The following is a 17,958-nucleotide window of genomic DNA, read 5'->3' on the forward strand; positions in this document are numbered from 1 at the left end:
GGTTATCCATATTCTTAAGCGAAAGAAAGTGTAGTGGTAATCATTTGTGCATGGGTATGCAAACAAATTTTACTGCCGCATGCATAAAAATGCCTACGTCAAACGTTCATTTATATTTTACACTTGGTCCCAACAGGGTGCTTAGGCATTCAAACTCTAGCTATTACATTGTTATGAGTGATGTGATGTTGCCTGAACAAGCCGAGCAACATAAAGCTCCCTCTTCAATCAATTTCTGTTGCGATTCAGCCGATGCCTGAATTTCAACCCGAAGCTCATGCATGTCGGTGCAAGCATAGCAACAAGATGGGACAAATGGCTCTCAGACTTGTATATCCTGCAGTTCGGGAATCACAGACCCAAAGCGGAAACGAGCACTACTTCTGTGTAGACTGCGAGAAATTTTTCGATCTTCGTCAGACATTGGCAACGAAGATGCATATGACACTGCCAAACAACGGCTAAAAGAGTATTTTCACTCTCAAAAAAACCGGCGGTATGACCGTATGAAGCCTATCGTTTTCGGCAAACTGTGCAACAGCCAAATGAGACTTTGGATGCGTGCAATAAGCGACTACGCCGACGAGCTGAGACATGCGAACTCAATGACATAGAATTTGAAATTGAACATTATTATCGGCGGGACATCTTCTAAACTCCGAAAGCGAGCGCTACGAGATCCTCAAGTAAAGATATTGAATCGAAAGACGTAAAGTTTACGTCGTCGTAAGGGAAGCAGAAACGAATAGAATTGCTGCAGAAAAGGGGCGAAAGTCCAAGCAACAAACATGTCCGAACTGTTGACGTAATTACCCCCCCCCGAAGGTCGTTGCCCAGGAACTGGAAAGTCATGCAATAAATCTGGAAAAACCAACCCTTTTGCAAAGGTATGTCGAAGTAGTAAAACGAAACCCGGCTGTACGTAAGCTAAGAAAACCCAAACACGGATCAATAAAACCAGTTCAACAGGAAAAATATCATCACTCAGAATCAGATTCGGATGAGTCATACCTGTATGTAGTAAAAAACGAGGTGAAGAATACAAATCCAAACAATGCCAATGTTAAAGTAACAGTAAATGGAGTATCGCTTAAAACCATGGTATATATACTGGGGCTAGTAAAAATGTAATTGACGAACAGACATTTTCCTACTGAACCTGAAAAACGTTACTCACAAACTAAGAAAGAGGCTCGATCTGGCCATAGTTTGGTCAGTGGAACATTACCATTTGCATCGTATATGCATGGTCGTAAATTTACCCTGATTACCGAACAAAAGCCCCTGGAGAATGGTTTTGGTTTTTATTTGGACACCCTGTAGCTTTGACCTGGTAGAGAAATGTTTTCATAAAAGTTCAAAGCTGGTTTCTGGATCAGGGTACTAAACACGGTATAATTCGCTTATGGAAATCAAACTTGGAGCATTACATCGCTGTTGTTTTAACAATTATTTAATGGTTTCCTGTGTTTGGATGGCCTGGTCCAAACACTTAGGAGTGCTTTCTTATTTCTTAAAGCCCCGTGCAGACGGGCAAGTTTTCCCTGTCAAGTTTTCCTTGCCAAGTTTTATTTGCCAGTCGCGTGACAAGTTGCATGACAAGTTTTCCTTGACAAGGAGCCTTGTTCAAATGCTAGACATGCCAGCTTTTCAAGTAGGAAACTGCGCAAAAATGTCTATGAGCCAATTGAGCGGTTTTTGGAAGTTTTATCATTTCTGTTTGTTTTTAGATTCGATCGTATACTCATTTTAACATATTGTTGTGGTGAACAAGTCAAGAAAACTTGTCAAGGAAAACTTGCCCGTCTGTAAGGGGCTTAATTCTCACAAAATTCTTGCGTGTTCGGATCAGGGCGTCAGTAAGTCGGTCAGGCCGTTTTCATATGACATAATTTTCGTTACTTAATTCAAGCTGGGCGTTTGTTTACATTGTAAAATGTTTATATCCTTTACAGAGAAAGCTCATACTGTAGCTTTCGCTGTTTATTTTTTCAAACTTTGTTATTAATTTTGTTCATGCATCATATAGTGCTCACATTGACACTTGCTCAGTTAAATATATGTCCTATAATATAATCCTCAAAGAATTTTTTTTTATCCACATGAAACCGATTTACCTCCGAAAAATAATAATGTTTGGATTCAAAAACAATGCATGTATATACTTACAATTCAACGCCTTTTCCAAGTTCGCTATAAGTTATGCCCTAGCTGCATGCTTATATAAAAATTATAAACTATATATTATATACAGATTATAAAGTCAGCTGTATAGGAAAATTAGCATTTAAATTCGTTATAATTTTTCATTGCGTGTTTTGTTTAATAAAAATCCTATCAATAATATATTAAGACGACACGCATCTTTTCACCTGCTTTGTAAATTATACTTTGTTTCAGCAAACGAATGTTAAAAAAAGTGAAGTTGGCGACCCCATTCATATAATAGTCATGTTTAAGACTATAACTTTAATCTTACTTGTCTTTAAAATTGCATGTATCATTTCGCAGAACTGTTCTCTCAAGATTTATGATACTATTGAAAAAGGTGAGTATTTTATGTTTGCATTTTATGTTTGTATTTTAAACCAGTCTTGTTTCTATTGTTTGAGAACAAATTCCTTGAGCATTTCCAAACCTATTAATTTTGCCACTTTTAGGAGGGTCGTCTTTACCTCCAGATGAAATCATAGCAAATCATACTGTCAACTCAAGATTTATCTCGATAGAATGTCTCGAGCTTTGCCAAAAGGAACCGAAATGTGTCGGATTCAACTACAGAGCTGACAAGATGAATGTTGTGAACTGTCAACTGACGAACGTCACAGGAAAAAGAAATCACACCGTAATGACTGGTGTAGGAGAATGGATACTAATGAACGATAAAGAAGTAGCAGTATTTATTATGATTTTATTTCAGAAAAATTACTGTAAAAGGTTCGTATGGAAACATTAACTTCTTATCTCTAAAATTATTCTGTTATATATATCAGGCAAAGAATGAGAAAGAAAAGAGGAGACGGGAAACTTTGAATTCAGGTATTAATGCCAAAAAGTCAAGATATGAAAATAAATAGACTTGATTTCGCACATGATTATTGTATAAATATCTTTCGACTTGTAAAGTAAATATCTCATTATAAAATATGAACGTGCAAAGATGCATACGATTAGAACAATTGCTACAGCCTTTTGAACCATCATGTTTCTTGTACGCATAGTAACAACAAAAATGTCTGGAATGAGTCATCCAAATACTAAAAATCGCCAAGCCTTAAAATACCTCTATCGTTTAAACCAAATGTTGTAAAATGTATAATTCCTAAAGGCCCGTTTACATTTGCGATTTTAGCTGCGATTTAATGTGCGGTTTTCTTCTTTTGATAGATGTGAACGAGTGAATTAGTTACGGATGATCAAATAAGAGGTCTTATACAACACAGCATTCGTAACTAGTTACTCGCTCACATATACCAAAAGAAGAGAATAGCACATAAAATTGCAAGTGTAAACGGGGCTTAACAGGAGAAGCAATATTTTAACTTCTAATATCTTAATTTTCTTTGATATTTTGCACATTTGTAGCTACCAGCTGCGCTTATCTTTACAACCAAGGGATTAGACAAGATGGAGTTTATACTATCAATCCGGGTGGTCTCGGTTCGTTTCAAGTCAGTTGTGATATGAGCACAGACGGGGGTGGCTGGACCGTGTTCCAAACAAGACAAGATGGAAGTCAAGATTTCTACCTTGAATGGTCAGACTATAAAGCAGTCTTTGATGATCTTAACGGCGAGTTCTGGTTGGGCCTTGATAAAATACATCGTTTGTGGAAATCTGGCCAAAACGTTCTAAGAGTTGATTTGACGAGTTTCAATCGCGCTGAACGTTACGCTAAATATGGAAAGTTTAGTGTGGCTGATGAATCAGACAAATACAGATTGACTATTGGCAGTTATTCAGGTAAAACATGTAGTCTACCCGTATTTAGTATATTTTCAGTATCGAAAAATGGCCTTTGAGCATTCTGATTGGCTTCCTCAGCAGTAACTCTGAGGCAATAGTTACTGCTCAGAGCAGTCTGAGCAGTAACTATTGCTTTTCCCCCAAAAAAACATGGCGGAAAATACTCAAAATCAAAATTATATTCATGAAATAAACACGTCTATCAGTTGTATTTATAAATAAAACTTTTTCAATACTGAAATTATACTAAAACAATTAGTCGCTTCAGGCTCGGTGATTACAAGCCTATATATATTCACTTCGCCTTCGGCTCAGTGAATATGTTATTGACTGAGCGAGAGGTCCGTACAGGAGGATACTGGTCGAGTTCTTTTTTCGCTTGTATGGACCGAGCCTTTATATTAGGCGAGATCCATACAAGCGGAAAAAGAAGGAGACCAGTATCCTCCTGTACGGACCGAACAAGCTCAGTGAATAAACTATTTATTATATGACTAAAAACGATTAAGAGAAACCTGGCCGGTCCGTACTGTTGGTTACCGACCACTCAGGAACCAATCAGAATGCTTGATTTTAGTTGATGGACCGATGAACTATTCTAGTCATATAATAAAGGCTTGTAATCACCTCGCCTTGGGCGACTAATTGTTAATTAGTGTAAATTTCTAGGTGACTAATGATTTTTCTGCATTCTGATTGGTCAAGATTCTCTGAAATGATAGTCATTCGTCGGTTACCATAGCTTTTTGTTGGTGTATTTCAACTAAGAAATTTGAAGAAAAAATTTATGTTGATTATTATTATTTGTAAACGCCTCAAAATTTATACTAAAACAATTCGCCTTCGGCTCAGTGAATATAGGCTTGTAATCACCTCGCCTTCAGCGATTATTCATTATTAAATAGAAACACCTTTTTCGACCAATCAGCACGCGAGTGCTATAAGTTATATAATCATACAAAAACAGCTCAGTTTTGACGTATTATGCTCACAAATTTTGTTCAACTCTTAACATGACGTCATCTGCAATGGGATGTAACTTATTTGTTCAACTTATCATATTTTTTTACTAAATTTTTTACTATATTATTAACTCTTATATTATTATTAACATTTATTATGATATTTTTAACAATTAATGGCTTTTACTAATAACTCCAACAACCCTAAATATTAATCAATTGACGAGGTCGAGCAAAATATCGTGATTTGTCGGTGGTGAGCAGATTCAAAGATTTGCCGATATCGAAGGCAGAGGAATTGTTGATCTGCGAGCCACCGACAAATCACGATATTTTGCGCGAGCCGAGTTCAATCATTCTTTTATCATTCACTTATCTTATATTTTTTGGTATTTTCCGCGTTTTTTTCTACGAGTAAGCAATACAACTCATTTTCCGAAAGTTCAGCAAAGCGAGTCGCCATTATTCTTTACAAAATTGACATCAATGCTCATGCTCAGAGTATTATTTGCAGCTGAGCAAGCAGTTAACTGCGTGTAAATTAGCCAATCAAAATTGAGAATACGATAAAGTGAATGATAATATCACATTTAAACAATCCACTCGGCAGATTCGGCGAAATAGATTTTAAAGGTCATGATGATATTTTTATATCATTATTAGATAAATTCAAGAAATGTAGGTAGAGATTGCTTTCAGTGTTCTCCATTGAACGTTATTTTATCCAGTGCTTGCGTATGAATTATAAAAAACAGTTTATACAAAGCTAAGGTGAAAGTTTTTGGAAAACATTTAAACACATTGCTTTTTGTTTATTCTTAAAAGGTGATGCAGGTGATTCTCTTGCTTTTCACAATCAAATGCAGTTCTCGACCAAGGATAGTGACAATGATTCTTGGAGTGGTGGTAATTGTGCTACAAAGTACAAAGGAGCTTGGTGGTACAAAAACTGTTATCATTCTAACCTCAATGGCCTGTACCTGGGTGCAGGTCAGGCTGGTGGCAGCGGAATGAAGTGGAATAGAGGTACGAATTCAAGGAAAAAGACGGAGATGAAAACTCGCTCAAATCAGTTTTGAGATATTCCTGAACCACCACGAATAAAAAAAAAACAACATTCACTATCTGTTTTCGAACACATATTTAAAATAATTATAATGGTATTGAAATAACAATATAATAATAAAGTTCACGTTTAAAGTAAAGTTAATACCTAAGGGGTTCAAGAAGAGCAAAAACAATCTGCGGCAATAGCAATAGAACATACTAAAAATGTTCAGCAGTCGACGGCGAGCATACAATTTCGTGTTACCGCCCCTTAATATTAAGCAGGAAACTAAACATTCAAATTCGTTTTAAATATTAAATTTAAATTGTTTAATAAAAATGCTATCAATAATATATAAAGTGTACGTTTCCTTTCGCCTGTAAATAATAGCTACCTTTTTCATCTATCGTGTGTTGGATTAAGCGAAGTTGGTGATCTCGTTCCGGCATGTAATCATGTAATAATAACTTTAATCTGACTTATCGTTAAAACTGTATGTAACATTACACAGAACTGTTCTCTCTGGGTTCATACTATTGAAAAAGGTGAGTCTCTATTCTTTAAGCTTGTATTTTAAAGGATATTTCGTCTTATTTTAAACCAGTCATGTTTCTATTGTTTAAGTACAAATTCCTTGAACAGTTCCAAACATATTAGCCACTTTTGGGAGGTTCGTCTTTACCTCCAGATGAAATCATCAGTATTAAATCATACCGTCAAATCACGGTTTGTCTCGATAGAATGTCTCGAGCTCTGCCAAAATGAACCAGAATGTTTTGGATTATATTTGATTTCTTATTGTGATCTTTGATCGTTATATTTTTTCAAATACTATAGATAAATAATGCTCAACGCTTCAATATAAGGGGCTTTCGTAAGGGGCCGGTTCTGTAAAACTCCCACTATTAATGAATGAATTCGATCGAACACACTGCCACACTGTTGCCAATTAATTTTAGAACTAAATTAAAATATTCATTATTGAAGAAAAGCTATAATCTTGGAAGAAAATGTCAATGAATATAAACAATATCTTGATGTTAAAATTCATGGCGATTCTTTTCGCAGCGTATATAATCAAATACAGAGCTTTCGCAATATTTTTTCCTACTTTATTATGTAATTTTGTTTAAGCGTATGACTGATAATTATTAACACAGTGTGACGTATCAAATATCATGATTTATGCCTAGCGGCGCTCTAACTATAATAGTGTTAATGTTGACATTTCATTGATATACCATGCAGTTTAATAATTTTTGTACACCAATATATTCGCCATGCAAAGCCAAAGGTCATTTGTTGAAGATCGATTTGCCTTTCACTGAAAAAGGTCAATGTTTCGGTTTCAAAAACATTGTATAAGTCTTAAAATTAGTTCTTTGTTAGATTTGCTAAGTTAAGGCCCAGTGTGAATCATAAAGTCTGCTGAATTGACACATTCATTTACCACGCATCCCTTGATGGCCTGTCTAAAATGATTAATTTTCATTATGATATAAATTTTCATTGTGTAAAATGTTTAATAAAATTCCTATCAATAATATATAAGACGGCAGACACGTTTTACGTTTCTTTTCACCTGCTTTGTGAAGAATGCTTTATTTCAGCTACCGCACGTTGAAGAGAGCAAAGTTAACACAATCTTACTCAAGTAATCATGTTTAGGATAGCAACATCGATCATATTTATGGTTAAAATCGCATGTTCCATTTCACAAAACTGTTCTACGACTACAAGGGTTTATATTACTATTAAAAAAGGTAAATCGTCTATGCTTTCATGTATTTCAATAAGAAATGTAATGCTTTTAATGCTTGAGAACAATTTCCTTGAACATTTCCGAACCACATTGGCTACTTTCAGGAGGTTTGACTTTACCTCCAGATGAAATCATATCAAGTCATACCATCAACTCAGGGATTGTCCCGATAGAATGTTACGAACACTGTCAGAAAGAACCGGCATGTGTTGGGTTCAACTACAGAGAAAAGATCAACGTTGTGAACTGCCAACTGACCAACATCACAGGAAAGACAGATCACGTCATAATGGACGGAGATGGAGAATGGATACTAATGAACGACGAAAAAGCAGTATGTGTTTCAATTTTATTTCAGATCTGCAAAACCACAACGCTTGTGTAAAAACAGTATATAGAAATTAATGAAGTAAAAAAGTTAAACCGCTTTAAAAACATGGGCAGCAAAAGAATGCCTAAGGCTATGAATTTGTAGGAAACCACACGAGTTCTCGTCATGTGCGCTCCAGCGTTTTTTGTGCAACCATTTCTAAAATCATTCTCTTCCAGGCAAAGATTGAGGAAGAAAAGAAAAAAAGAGACACTTTGAATTTAGGTGTTACTGCAAGATTATAGCTATAATTATAAATAATGGATTTAATCGCGCACATGCATGCATTATTATAAAAAACCTATAGCCTCAGAAACTAAATACCTTATAATATAAAAAGTACATGCAACTGGAACAGGCGCGATGTGGCTTTTTGAAAGATTGTGGATTTAAGATTATTAGCCAAAGTATCTAAACTAAGCTCGAACTTGACAAACCTGAAATTAATTCAATCTTTACGACTTTGGAAAAATTTCATTTGCTATATGAGTAACCTAAAGTGTTACCTTAATTGTTTATTTGATTGCTGATCTGTTTAAGTACGTTTGAGAATAATAAAATAAATAAATGAGATGATTGTGAGATTGTGAATAAATGTGCCTCCTCAATATTTTCACAATTTAATAGCTAGCAGTTGTGCCCATCTGTATCACCAAGGAGTAAGACAAGATGGTGTTTATACTATCAATCCTGATGGTCTGGGTTCGTTTGAAGTCAGATGTGATATGAATATAAGCAAAGCCGGAGGTGGCTGGACCGTGTTTCAAAGAAGACAAGGTGGAAGTCAAGATTTCTATCGTGGATGGTCGGACTATAAAGCTGGGTTTGGTGATCTTAACGGCGAGTTCTGGTTGGGCCTGGATAAAATACATCGTTTGTCCAAATCTGGTCAAAATGTTCTAAGAGTTGATTTGATGGATTCAATGGCGCTGAACGTCATGCTAAATATGGAACGTTTAGTGTGGCTGATGAATCAGACAAATACAGATTAAATATTGGAAATTATTCAGGTAAACCAAATATCCTATAGATAGAATATGTAAAGCTTATCCGTTTTTTTATTAATTTTGTATAACGTCAAGCTTGTCCGTATTCATATACATAAGATGCCAGGGGTGGTCCAGCACTAGTGCATTAATTTGCATTACACAAGAAATCTGCTAAAACTAACCACTTTGTTTTGCATTGCTAATTAGTGCACCATAGCACTAAATAGCACTTACTACCCATGTAAGATGCAGTATGCAGAAGAAGTGTAATTAATTTTTTTTCTACGGCAAAGACCTCGTATTTTCTGGAAAGTTTATTAAAATTATAAATAGAAACAGAAAAAATGAACACAGTATTTTGTCTATTTCCTTAAAAGGTGACGCGGGTAATTCCCTCGGTTCTCACAATCAAATGCAGTTCACTTCCAAGGATAGCGACAATGATGAAAGTATTCGCAATTGTGCTATTACGTGGCGAGGAGCTTGGTGGTACAAAAAATGCCATTCATCCAACCTCAACGGCCTGTACCTTGGTGCAGGTCAAATTAATGCCACCGGAATAAGCTGGTACCATTGGAAAAAGTCCCATTATTCAATGAAAAAGACGGAGATGAAAATCCGTCCAAATCAGTTTTGAGATATTCCTGCACAACCTTCAAAAAACGATCATGCGCTTGCTGTTTTTGTGTATGCGATCATAATATAATGGTGTAACTGAATATAATAATATCAAACAATTATTCTAGCCTCTTGGAGACTGAGCATGATATTCAACAATTATTCGCCGAAGGCGAGGTGATTATCGGAGAATATTTTCCGATAATCACCGAGTCTAAGGCAAATAATTGTCTTAGTATTTTTTCACAAGTTAATTGACACAAGAACTGCATTTGTTTGCTTATCTCTTTGTAAGAAACGTCTACAAAACGGCTAGTCGCCATTTTATAATACGTCAAATTTGACCAGTCAGAATGTAAAATTTGTTATGTTCACTTGTGCAAAAATACTAACAAGAATTGTTCAGACAGAAGTTTTCGCAAAAATATATATAATATATATATATATATATATAAATACTGTAAAAATACTGGAGCAAGGCGTAAAATAAATTACAGACGATTTTAGCATTACTTCGACTTCTTTGTGTTTCCTACGTGTCTCTCGTCGAGAACATGGTTCATTATCGCGTCAGAATCACGGTGATTTCTTGATTTAACTCAATATCCATGGCATCAGTGAATATAAATGATATTTACCGATGAATAGACCAATTGCGAAACTTAGTAACCGCGCCTTCGCTCAACATGGAAACGAGGCTTATTATGCAAAAAACAATATTTGTATTTTTTGCAGTACAAAGCTATTCGACGAGTTATATGCCGTTTTTCGCCTTTGTTTTACATATTTCTGGATACCTTTCAGCTTGGTTTCATCGTTGTTATCATAGTTTTCAGGTTAGGAAGTTTTGCCTTTCAATTGAGGCGTTTTTGTGGTGTTTTCATTAATCTTTTTGGCTGCTTTCGTCGGGGAAATATAGAAAAGGCCGACACAAACTCAGGTAAAAGTTCAGTTTTTCCAAACTATTTCGTCTCAACTTTTGAAAATGTATTTCATTTTTCTTCCTCTTATTTGTCCAAAATTTGGCGATATATATTTGAATCTATGTTTTTTTATGTCAAAAATTATTGAAAAGTCACGATCGAGCAAACCACCATGTTCACATTTCTCATCTAAAATTTTTTTATACCAATTTTATCGATCGATAAGATGTAATTTGACAGCAATTTTACAGCTCAGCAAAAGAAATAGTAGAAATCTGTTGACAAAAACTATAAGAGATAAAATAAGCAACGGAGTTTTATGCTTATTTTTCCTGTGTATATGGACTACAGTACATGTGATGTGATGCCGACTGAAAAGCAAAACAACTCTTCAACTTGGCACACATGCATGACATGGATAGTAAAATACTTATAACCAAGACATAATATCATTGTCTATTTGAATTGCCGTTTGAATATTCCTTTTCCCGCAATAACATACTATAAAGGTAGCCACAATGCGAGCTGCAGCGTTTTTTAAGATACACCTTTATTCAAGTATTCCTGGTTAACCCTTATTAAACATCTATTGCATGGTAGTAGATAGAAAGAATAGTGTTTTGTACTATAACAAAAATGCAGAATTCAGATGCAAACTCAGATGCATTCGAATTCGACTTTTATAAAATTCGGCCTTCAGGCTGGCATGCAAGCTATGCATCGTCTGTACTTTATTAAAACGAAAATAAACAAAAACATTTCAGTCAGTTACTTTTGACCATTTTAACAGTATTACTGTGGTATAAAGAAAAAAAAATACAGAGATATTTGTGAATAAATTTGAATAAATGAAGCCATTTCAGTCATAAGGTTTGAAAATTATATAATCTGACTGTCACTTTTCAATAATTTTTGACATAAAAAAAACATAGATTTTGCACCAAATATATATCGCCAAATTTTGCACAAATAAGAGGGAGAAAAATGAAATACATTTTCAAAACTTGAGACGAAATAGTTTGGAAAAACTAAATTTTTACATGAGTTTGTGTCGGCCTTTTCCATACTTCTCCGACGAAAGCAGCCAAAAAGATTAATGAAAACACCACAAAAACGCCTCAATTGAAAGGCAAAACTTCCTAACCTGAAAACTATGATAACAACGATGAAACCAAGCTGAAAGGTATCCAGAAATATGTAAAACAAAGGCGAAAAACGGCATATAACTCGTCGAATAGCTTTGTACTGCAAAAAATACAAATATTGTTTTTTGCATAATAAGCCTCGTTTCCATGTTGAGCGAAGGCGCGGTCACTAAGTTTCGCAATTGGTCTATTGCCCTCTGGATCTTTATTACCTCCATTTTCTGAATAAGAGCTTTGACCAAGTGTCTAAAGGCCGTTTTCCACTTCACTGTTTCGCTCGCCGTCGACGAAAAATTTCGCAGCGAAAATATTCGCGCGCGAAAATTTAATTTTCCACTTTCGCGAAAATATATACAAAAACAAAATGGAGGCAATGAAATGCGTGTATCTAAGGGCCATTCGTTTTTCACTGAAACAAAAATCGAATTGCGATCATAAAACTTCGTTTTTTCTTTTTTATGTTTGAGAAAAACGGAAATTGAATTGAATTCCGTTTTCTTCGTCTGAGAAATGGAACGAAATAAAGATTTTCCTTCGTTACTTTCAAACTATTTTCTGAACATGGGAAAACGGATTTTCAAACTGAATTTCAATTTCCATCAAAGGGCTGATTAGAAGTTTTCTCATGCTACACCCCCCCCCCTGGATTTTCGCGCCTTTTTGTTATTTTCGTGCATTTTCCGTACGACATACTGGATATCAACACGACGCGAGATATGGAAGACGAAAACTTAAATTTTTCCTTCGGTGAAGGAGATGAAAGAAAAGATCGAAAATTAAAAAAGAGTCAAGTTAACGTAGAAAGGTTAGCCTGTATGTTTGGGGTAAGTGGATGGGATAAATGACCTGTTTTCGTTTGTGATTTTTAGTCTAAAATTTTCGAAGTTTACAAACTGAATGGTTACGTTGCACTTTGCAGTTGGAACTAATAGGAATACACATTGTTGACGAATTTTCGGGCAACACAGAGTGGCCAAACAAGGAAGGTCGGTTTGACTTAAGTGATTTTCGAAAGGAATCCTTTGTAAAAGTCGAAGGTGAAAGAAAAGGAAGAGCTAGTGCGTCAACCTCATTTGGAGGATTGCACTCGCTGCAGTCTCCTTCAAGCTCATTTGCTTCAAGTTCTAATTTCAGTGGATATTCTCCTATGTTCAGGTAAGTAAAAACCCAGTTCAATTTACGTTAGGACAGAGAGGACTCCTCAGTTATTTCATGTTTTATTCACAATCATCATCCATTTCGAATATTAGCCTTGGGCGGCTAATCGTGTTAAAGTATAGAGTCAAGCGGATTAGACTAGTCGAAGTCAATGTAATGTTTCAGCAGTATGCAGTGTCAGTGGCATATTGAAGTGTAAAGTAAAAGTTTAAAGTATGAACAAAAATATTTGAGTCTTTTCTAACTTTGTCGAAGCCTCACTTGCAGCTTTTATCGGAAATATAAGTCGCGCATCTCACTTTAATGGGTCCACTCGCAGCTCGCAGCTGTTCAATTTTATTTCCTCGCAGCTACGCGTAGAGAATTTGATACATGTTTTTCAACCTGGGAAGTCAAGCGGCCTTTTTCTTCAATTTCCTTCTGTAGATCTGTTGTGCCTTCCAAAAAAAAGAGTAACAGCTACTGTCTGAAAGTTACACTGGCTAAGAAGAATGGGAATAAAGTGACAAATCAAACAAGGCAGACCTATGTTACCATAAATGATGTTACAGCGACTGTCCCGTACATAACTGCCCAATGCAGGGAAGAGTTTCAGAACAACACACTAATTCTCGTGTCTTCTAATTGTTTACCCATTGAAGATAGTGATGCAACTAAAGGTATGTCATCTAGTACACCACATCACAATTTTATGACAATTTTACACATGGCTATTTCGCCAATAAATGACTGTGTCTGTGAATTATATCAAATAAATAATGTTATTTCTCACTTCCCATATATTGAACAAACCAGGTCACAAATTTTTATGTTAACAACGTACATAATTCACTCTCAGACAACCGCAAAATTTCAACGAAAATACACTTTTAAGCAAGCATTTTTAAGTTGAACTAAGTAATTGTCTTTGATGATGTCATGACAGGATTAGCATTTTGGAAGGCAAACTCAAGAAAAATTTGCGGTACCGCAAACAGTAAAGAATGAGCGTGGTATCATATGTCTAGATGATGATCTTGATGATGATGATGACCCTGAAACAATTACTTTTGGTGAAAAATCAGGTAATATTGCATCAACCTGATACCATGCAATGTTATTCTATCTATAATAAGATGTATATTCATAACAAAAAGTATGGTTTTTATATCCTTTGCTAGGTGAGACTAGTAAGAATATGAAAAGCAATATAAAATCTGCTGTGATGGATGCTGTCAATGAAGTATTACCAAAAGCAATGCAATCATTGCAAGAAAATTTTGAAAAAGCTTTGAAAAGTCATGTGAGCAATAAAGCATTTGTTGAGAAAGCACTGCAAAATTCATTTTTGAAAGAAATAACAGATTGTTTTCAGTGCATAATTTAAAGATACATCAACATCACCTATTATAGTTTCCAGTTGTTGTGAGTCAGTCATTGGTTGTTTTGAATGTGTAAAAACATGGACAGACACTGGAAAAACAACATGCCCAAAGTGCAGAGAGGATGGCTTCAACACTGCCACAATTTCTCTTAATAGTTTTGATGATTTTATCAAAAAGTTGCATTGAATATCATACAGTATATACAGCGATAGCAATGGACACAAGACTGTTAAACGCCTTTTTTTGAGATTAATGATTGATATCATCTAGACATTAATTGTTGTGTTATGTTCAAGTGCATCATGATAGCATTGCAAAAATGTGTATTATCATGATTAACTAGCTTGCCATATACCAGTTCCCAGTTAATATGATTAAATTGTTCCTCTCTTTCATTTTGTAAATGTGGATTTGTGAATAATGGATCTTGGCCAAATGCAGGAAAACGTGTTATCTTTCCACCATCGTTTTCATACCTTGCAACCGCCTCCTCGCATGTTGGAATCATGTTCAACGGCACTTTTGCCACTCTATTGTTGTTGTTTCTGAGATCAATTGGCCTTCCAACTCCTGTGATAATAAGAAATATAAAGGAACATTGTAAAAAAGTTTGAGATATGAAAAAAAAGTGAAAAAGAAAAAAAGTGAAAATTAAAGAAAATAAAAATTGAAGAGAAGCTTTCTCAAAGTTAAAAATTAAAGCTAGTGCAAATAAACTCTGATGATGTCATAAAATAAATTGGCAATGAAGGTTTTCATTACGAAGATATAAATTAAACTAAATAATTGAAATTGATTATTAATTAAAGTAAATGAGAAAAAATTGTGCCAATTAAGAGAAGGATATTACCTGGTATAGCATGATGATTCCATGACCGAACTGCTTTCTCCATTCCCACAAAAGCTACTTTCAAACTGACTGATGAAACAGAATGTTTAACATTCTCAAGTTCCATGTCAATTAAATTTCTTTCCTCCATTTGACGCAAAGCTGATTTAATCGGGTAATTAACTCTTGCATTTACTTCCACCCAGAATCTTTCAATCACAAGATTCTATAAAATATAAAAATAAATGGTATGGTCCTGAAAATTCTACACAGGCAGAGTTTTTCATAAGCTTAATTTTTAAGTGGATAGACATTAAGGGTAAAGTACTTCTGTCTCGTTATTCGGAAAACCTAGGATGCAATAGCCAACCCCCCCTGAGTTATTGGTATGAACTATCTTCTACTATTTGGTTTTATGATGCATACCTTTTTTGATTCTGTTTGACGATGGGGATCTCTACCTTGATTTGTTCTGAACTCAGCCAACATTTCTTGGACATACAGTAAGAGGACAAACTCCATCCCATGATCAACTCTGATCTGATCAAATAATCCTTCATTTAGTATGATATTCCTGTGAATGACATTCAACATTATAAAAGGAAATATCACCTATAGCCAGGGATGGATCAAGTGTGGTTTATAATATTCCAGAAAACAGCAGCATGGGGATATTAGAATGTATGTTTGTTCATAAAAATATGAAAGACAATGAGGTGTAACTTTGATTGTTAGAGCCAGATTCTTGTAATTTAGCAATAATTCCATGCATAATTTTTTTTAAATTTCAATTAATACCAAAATTTGCACCCCCAGTCACCCTTGCTTATGGCTCATTGATATATTTCAATATTTTCACATTTCTAATGTGATTTCTTGTGACTCATAATTCAATAAAAATTAAATACCTGAACATGTCATAAATCACGACATTGTTTTTTACTGGCATACATGAAAATGCAGTAATAAACCTGGAATATCCATCAATTGCACAAACATGTGTGACACCAAACATAGCTATTTTTTCATTCTGGTCTAAGTGCAACTTGTGGCCAAAATATTCTGCGATGTATGGATGTGGATTTGTAAGTCTTTCGGTTCGTGCGTTACGCTGTTGCTGGTATAATGGTGAAACCCTGGCCAAGGAATTTCGAACACGTTGCTCAGAGGCAAGTGAAAATCCACATTTGCTATCCAAATAACCCTTCATCATCTTCCGCCCATAAACTGGACCAACCTGTAAAAAATATTAAACAGTGTGATACATAAAAGCTACTAAAATGAAACGAGAGGAAACCAACATTTTGGATGACTATTAAGTTGTAGAATATGCTTAACATCATGTATTAGTATTATGTATTAGCTTGAGCAACACTTTTTTCTGTCTATCTTTCTCAAATAGATGAAAAAGTACCTCGGAAACAGCATTTTTTACAGCATCATCAAGATGTTCGTCAGAAATAATGCCTCTCTTTCTAATTCCATTTTCCTTGCAAAAGCGTTTTATACTTCGAACAGAAAAACCTCTTTGTTCCGGATACGCTGCTATAAGGGCATCCGACAAATCTTCTAATGTTTTTTCTTTTTGAGATAAGAAGCTTCTTATAAATTGTTCGTGTTCTTCTAAAGCCGCCATATTGGAAATTTCTGGTTTGTGACGGGGGGTGCGTATTGAAGAGCATCAGCCCGCATCAGCCCTTTGATGGAAATTGAAATTCAGTTTGAAAATCCGTTTTCCCATGTTCAGAAAATAGTTTGAAAGTAACGAAGGAAAATCTTTATTTCGTTCCATTTCTCAGACGAAGAAAACGGAATTCAATTCTATTTCCGTTTTTCTCAAACATAAAAAAGAAAAAACGAAATTTTATGATCGCAATTCGATTTTTGTTTCAGTGAAAAACGAATGGCCCTTAGATACACGCATTCAATGAGGAGTCCAATTCTTGTTTCAAAGTTTTAAACATGAAAAATGAGGATTTTTTGCTGTTATTAGCATTGCGACAAAGGTCTCGCAGAAATTTACTGCGCAATAAATATAGGAAACGCTTCTGGGTAAGAAAAACGTTTGCCGAACGCAAATCAAAAGGCGAATTTCATCTTCTGGTCAAGGATCTAATGTTGGCAGACCATGAGTATTTCTTTGTAATGTTCAGAATGACTCCACAAAAATACGAGGAACTGTTAACTATGGTTGCTCCGTACATTACAAAATCTTCCAGAAAAAGAGAAGCTATTGGGCCAAGTGAAAGACTCAGTGTAACATTACGATATTTAGCCACGGGTGATGCCCAGCAAACTATTGGCTTGAGTTACCGAATAAGTCCGACAACAATTGGTAGGATAGTGCTTGAAACGTGCAAAGTTTTATGGGACGTCCTTTGCTCAAAGGGGTATGTGAGAGCTCCAGATTCAATTGATAAATGGAGGACAATTTCTCGAGAGTTTGAGCTGATTTGGAACTTCCCTGTCTCGGAGCCATCGATGGTAAACATATTGTGATGCAAGCCCCTCCAAGATGTGGCTCCGAATATTTTAACTATAAAAAAACTCATAGCATTGTTTTGCTTGCTGTTTGTAATGCTAAGTATCAGTTCACCCTTGTGGATATAGGCAATAGTGGCCGAATCAGCGACGGAGGAGTTTTTGAAAACAGCATGATTGCCTTTGGAATAAACCAAGGCTTGCTGAACATGCCTAAAAAAGCAAAACTGCAAGGTAGTGACAAAGTGCTACCATATGTTGTAGTTGGAGACGAGGCATTTCCACTGAAGCATAATCTAATGAAGCCATGTCCTGGGGGTAGCATTGGAAGATCTGAAAGAGT

At 35.3% G+C, this 17,958-nt stretch overlaps 1 protein-coding gene across 1 annotated transcript; it reads right to left on the reverse strand.

Annotated features, from left to right (window-relative positions):
* Positions 1-14,332: 14,332 nt before the first annotated feature.
* LOC114536113 lies at positions 14,333-16,770 on the reverse strand. Its single transcript, XM_028557465.1, has 5 exons — positions 16,549-16,770; positions 16,043-16,371; positions 15,561-15,708; positions 15,156-15,360; positions 14,333-14,875 (listed from the first exon to the last, which is right to left on the reverse strand). The coding sequence occupies exons 1-5, from the start codon at positions 16,768-16,770 to the stop codon at positions 14,568-14,570; spliced, it is 1,212 nt and encodes a 403-aa protein (XP_028413266.1). The 3' UTR covers positions 14,333-14,567.
* Between the last annotated feature and the right edge of the window lie 1,188 nt (positions 16,771-17,958).

The sequence above is a fragment of the Dendronephthya gigantea genome, unplaced genomic scaffold, assembly GCF_004324835.1.
Source record: "Dendronephthya gigantea isolate DGI-Jeju-01 unplaced genomic scaffold, DenGig_1.0 000130F, whole genome shotgun sequence".
NCBI classification, from domain to species: Eukaryota; Metazoa; Cnidaria; class Anthozoa; order Malacalcyonacea; family Nephtheidae; genus Dendronephthya; species Dendronephthya gigantea.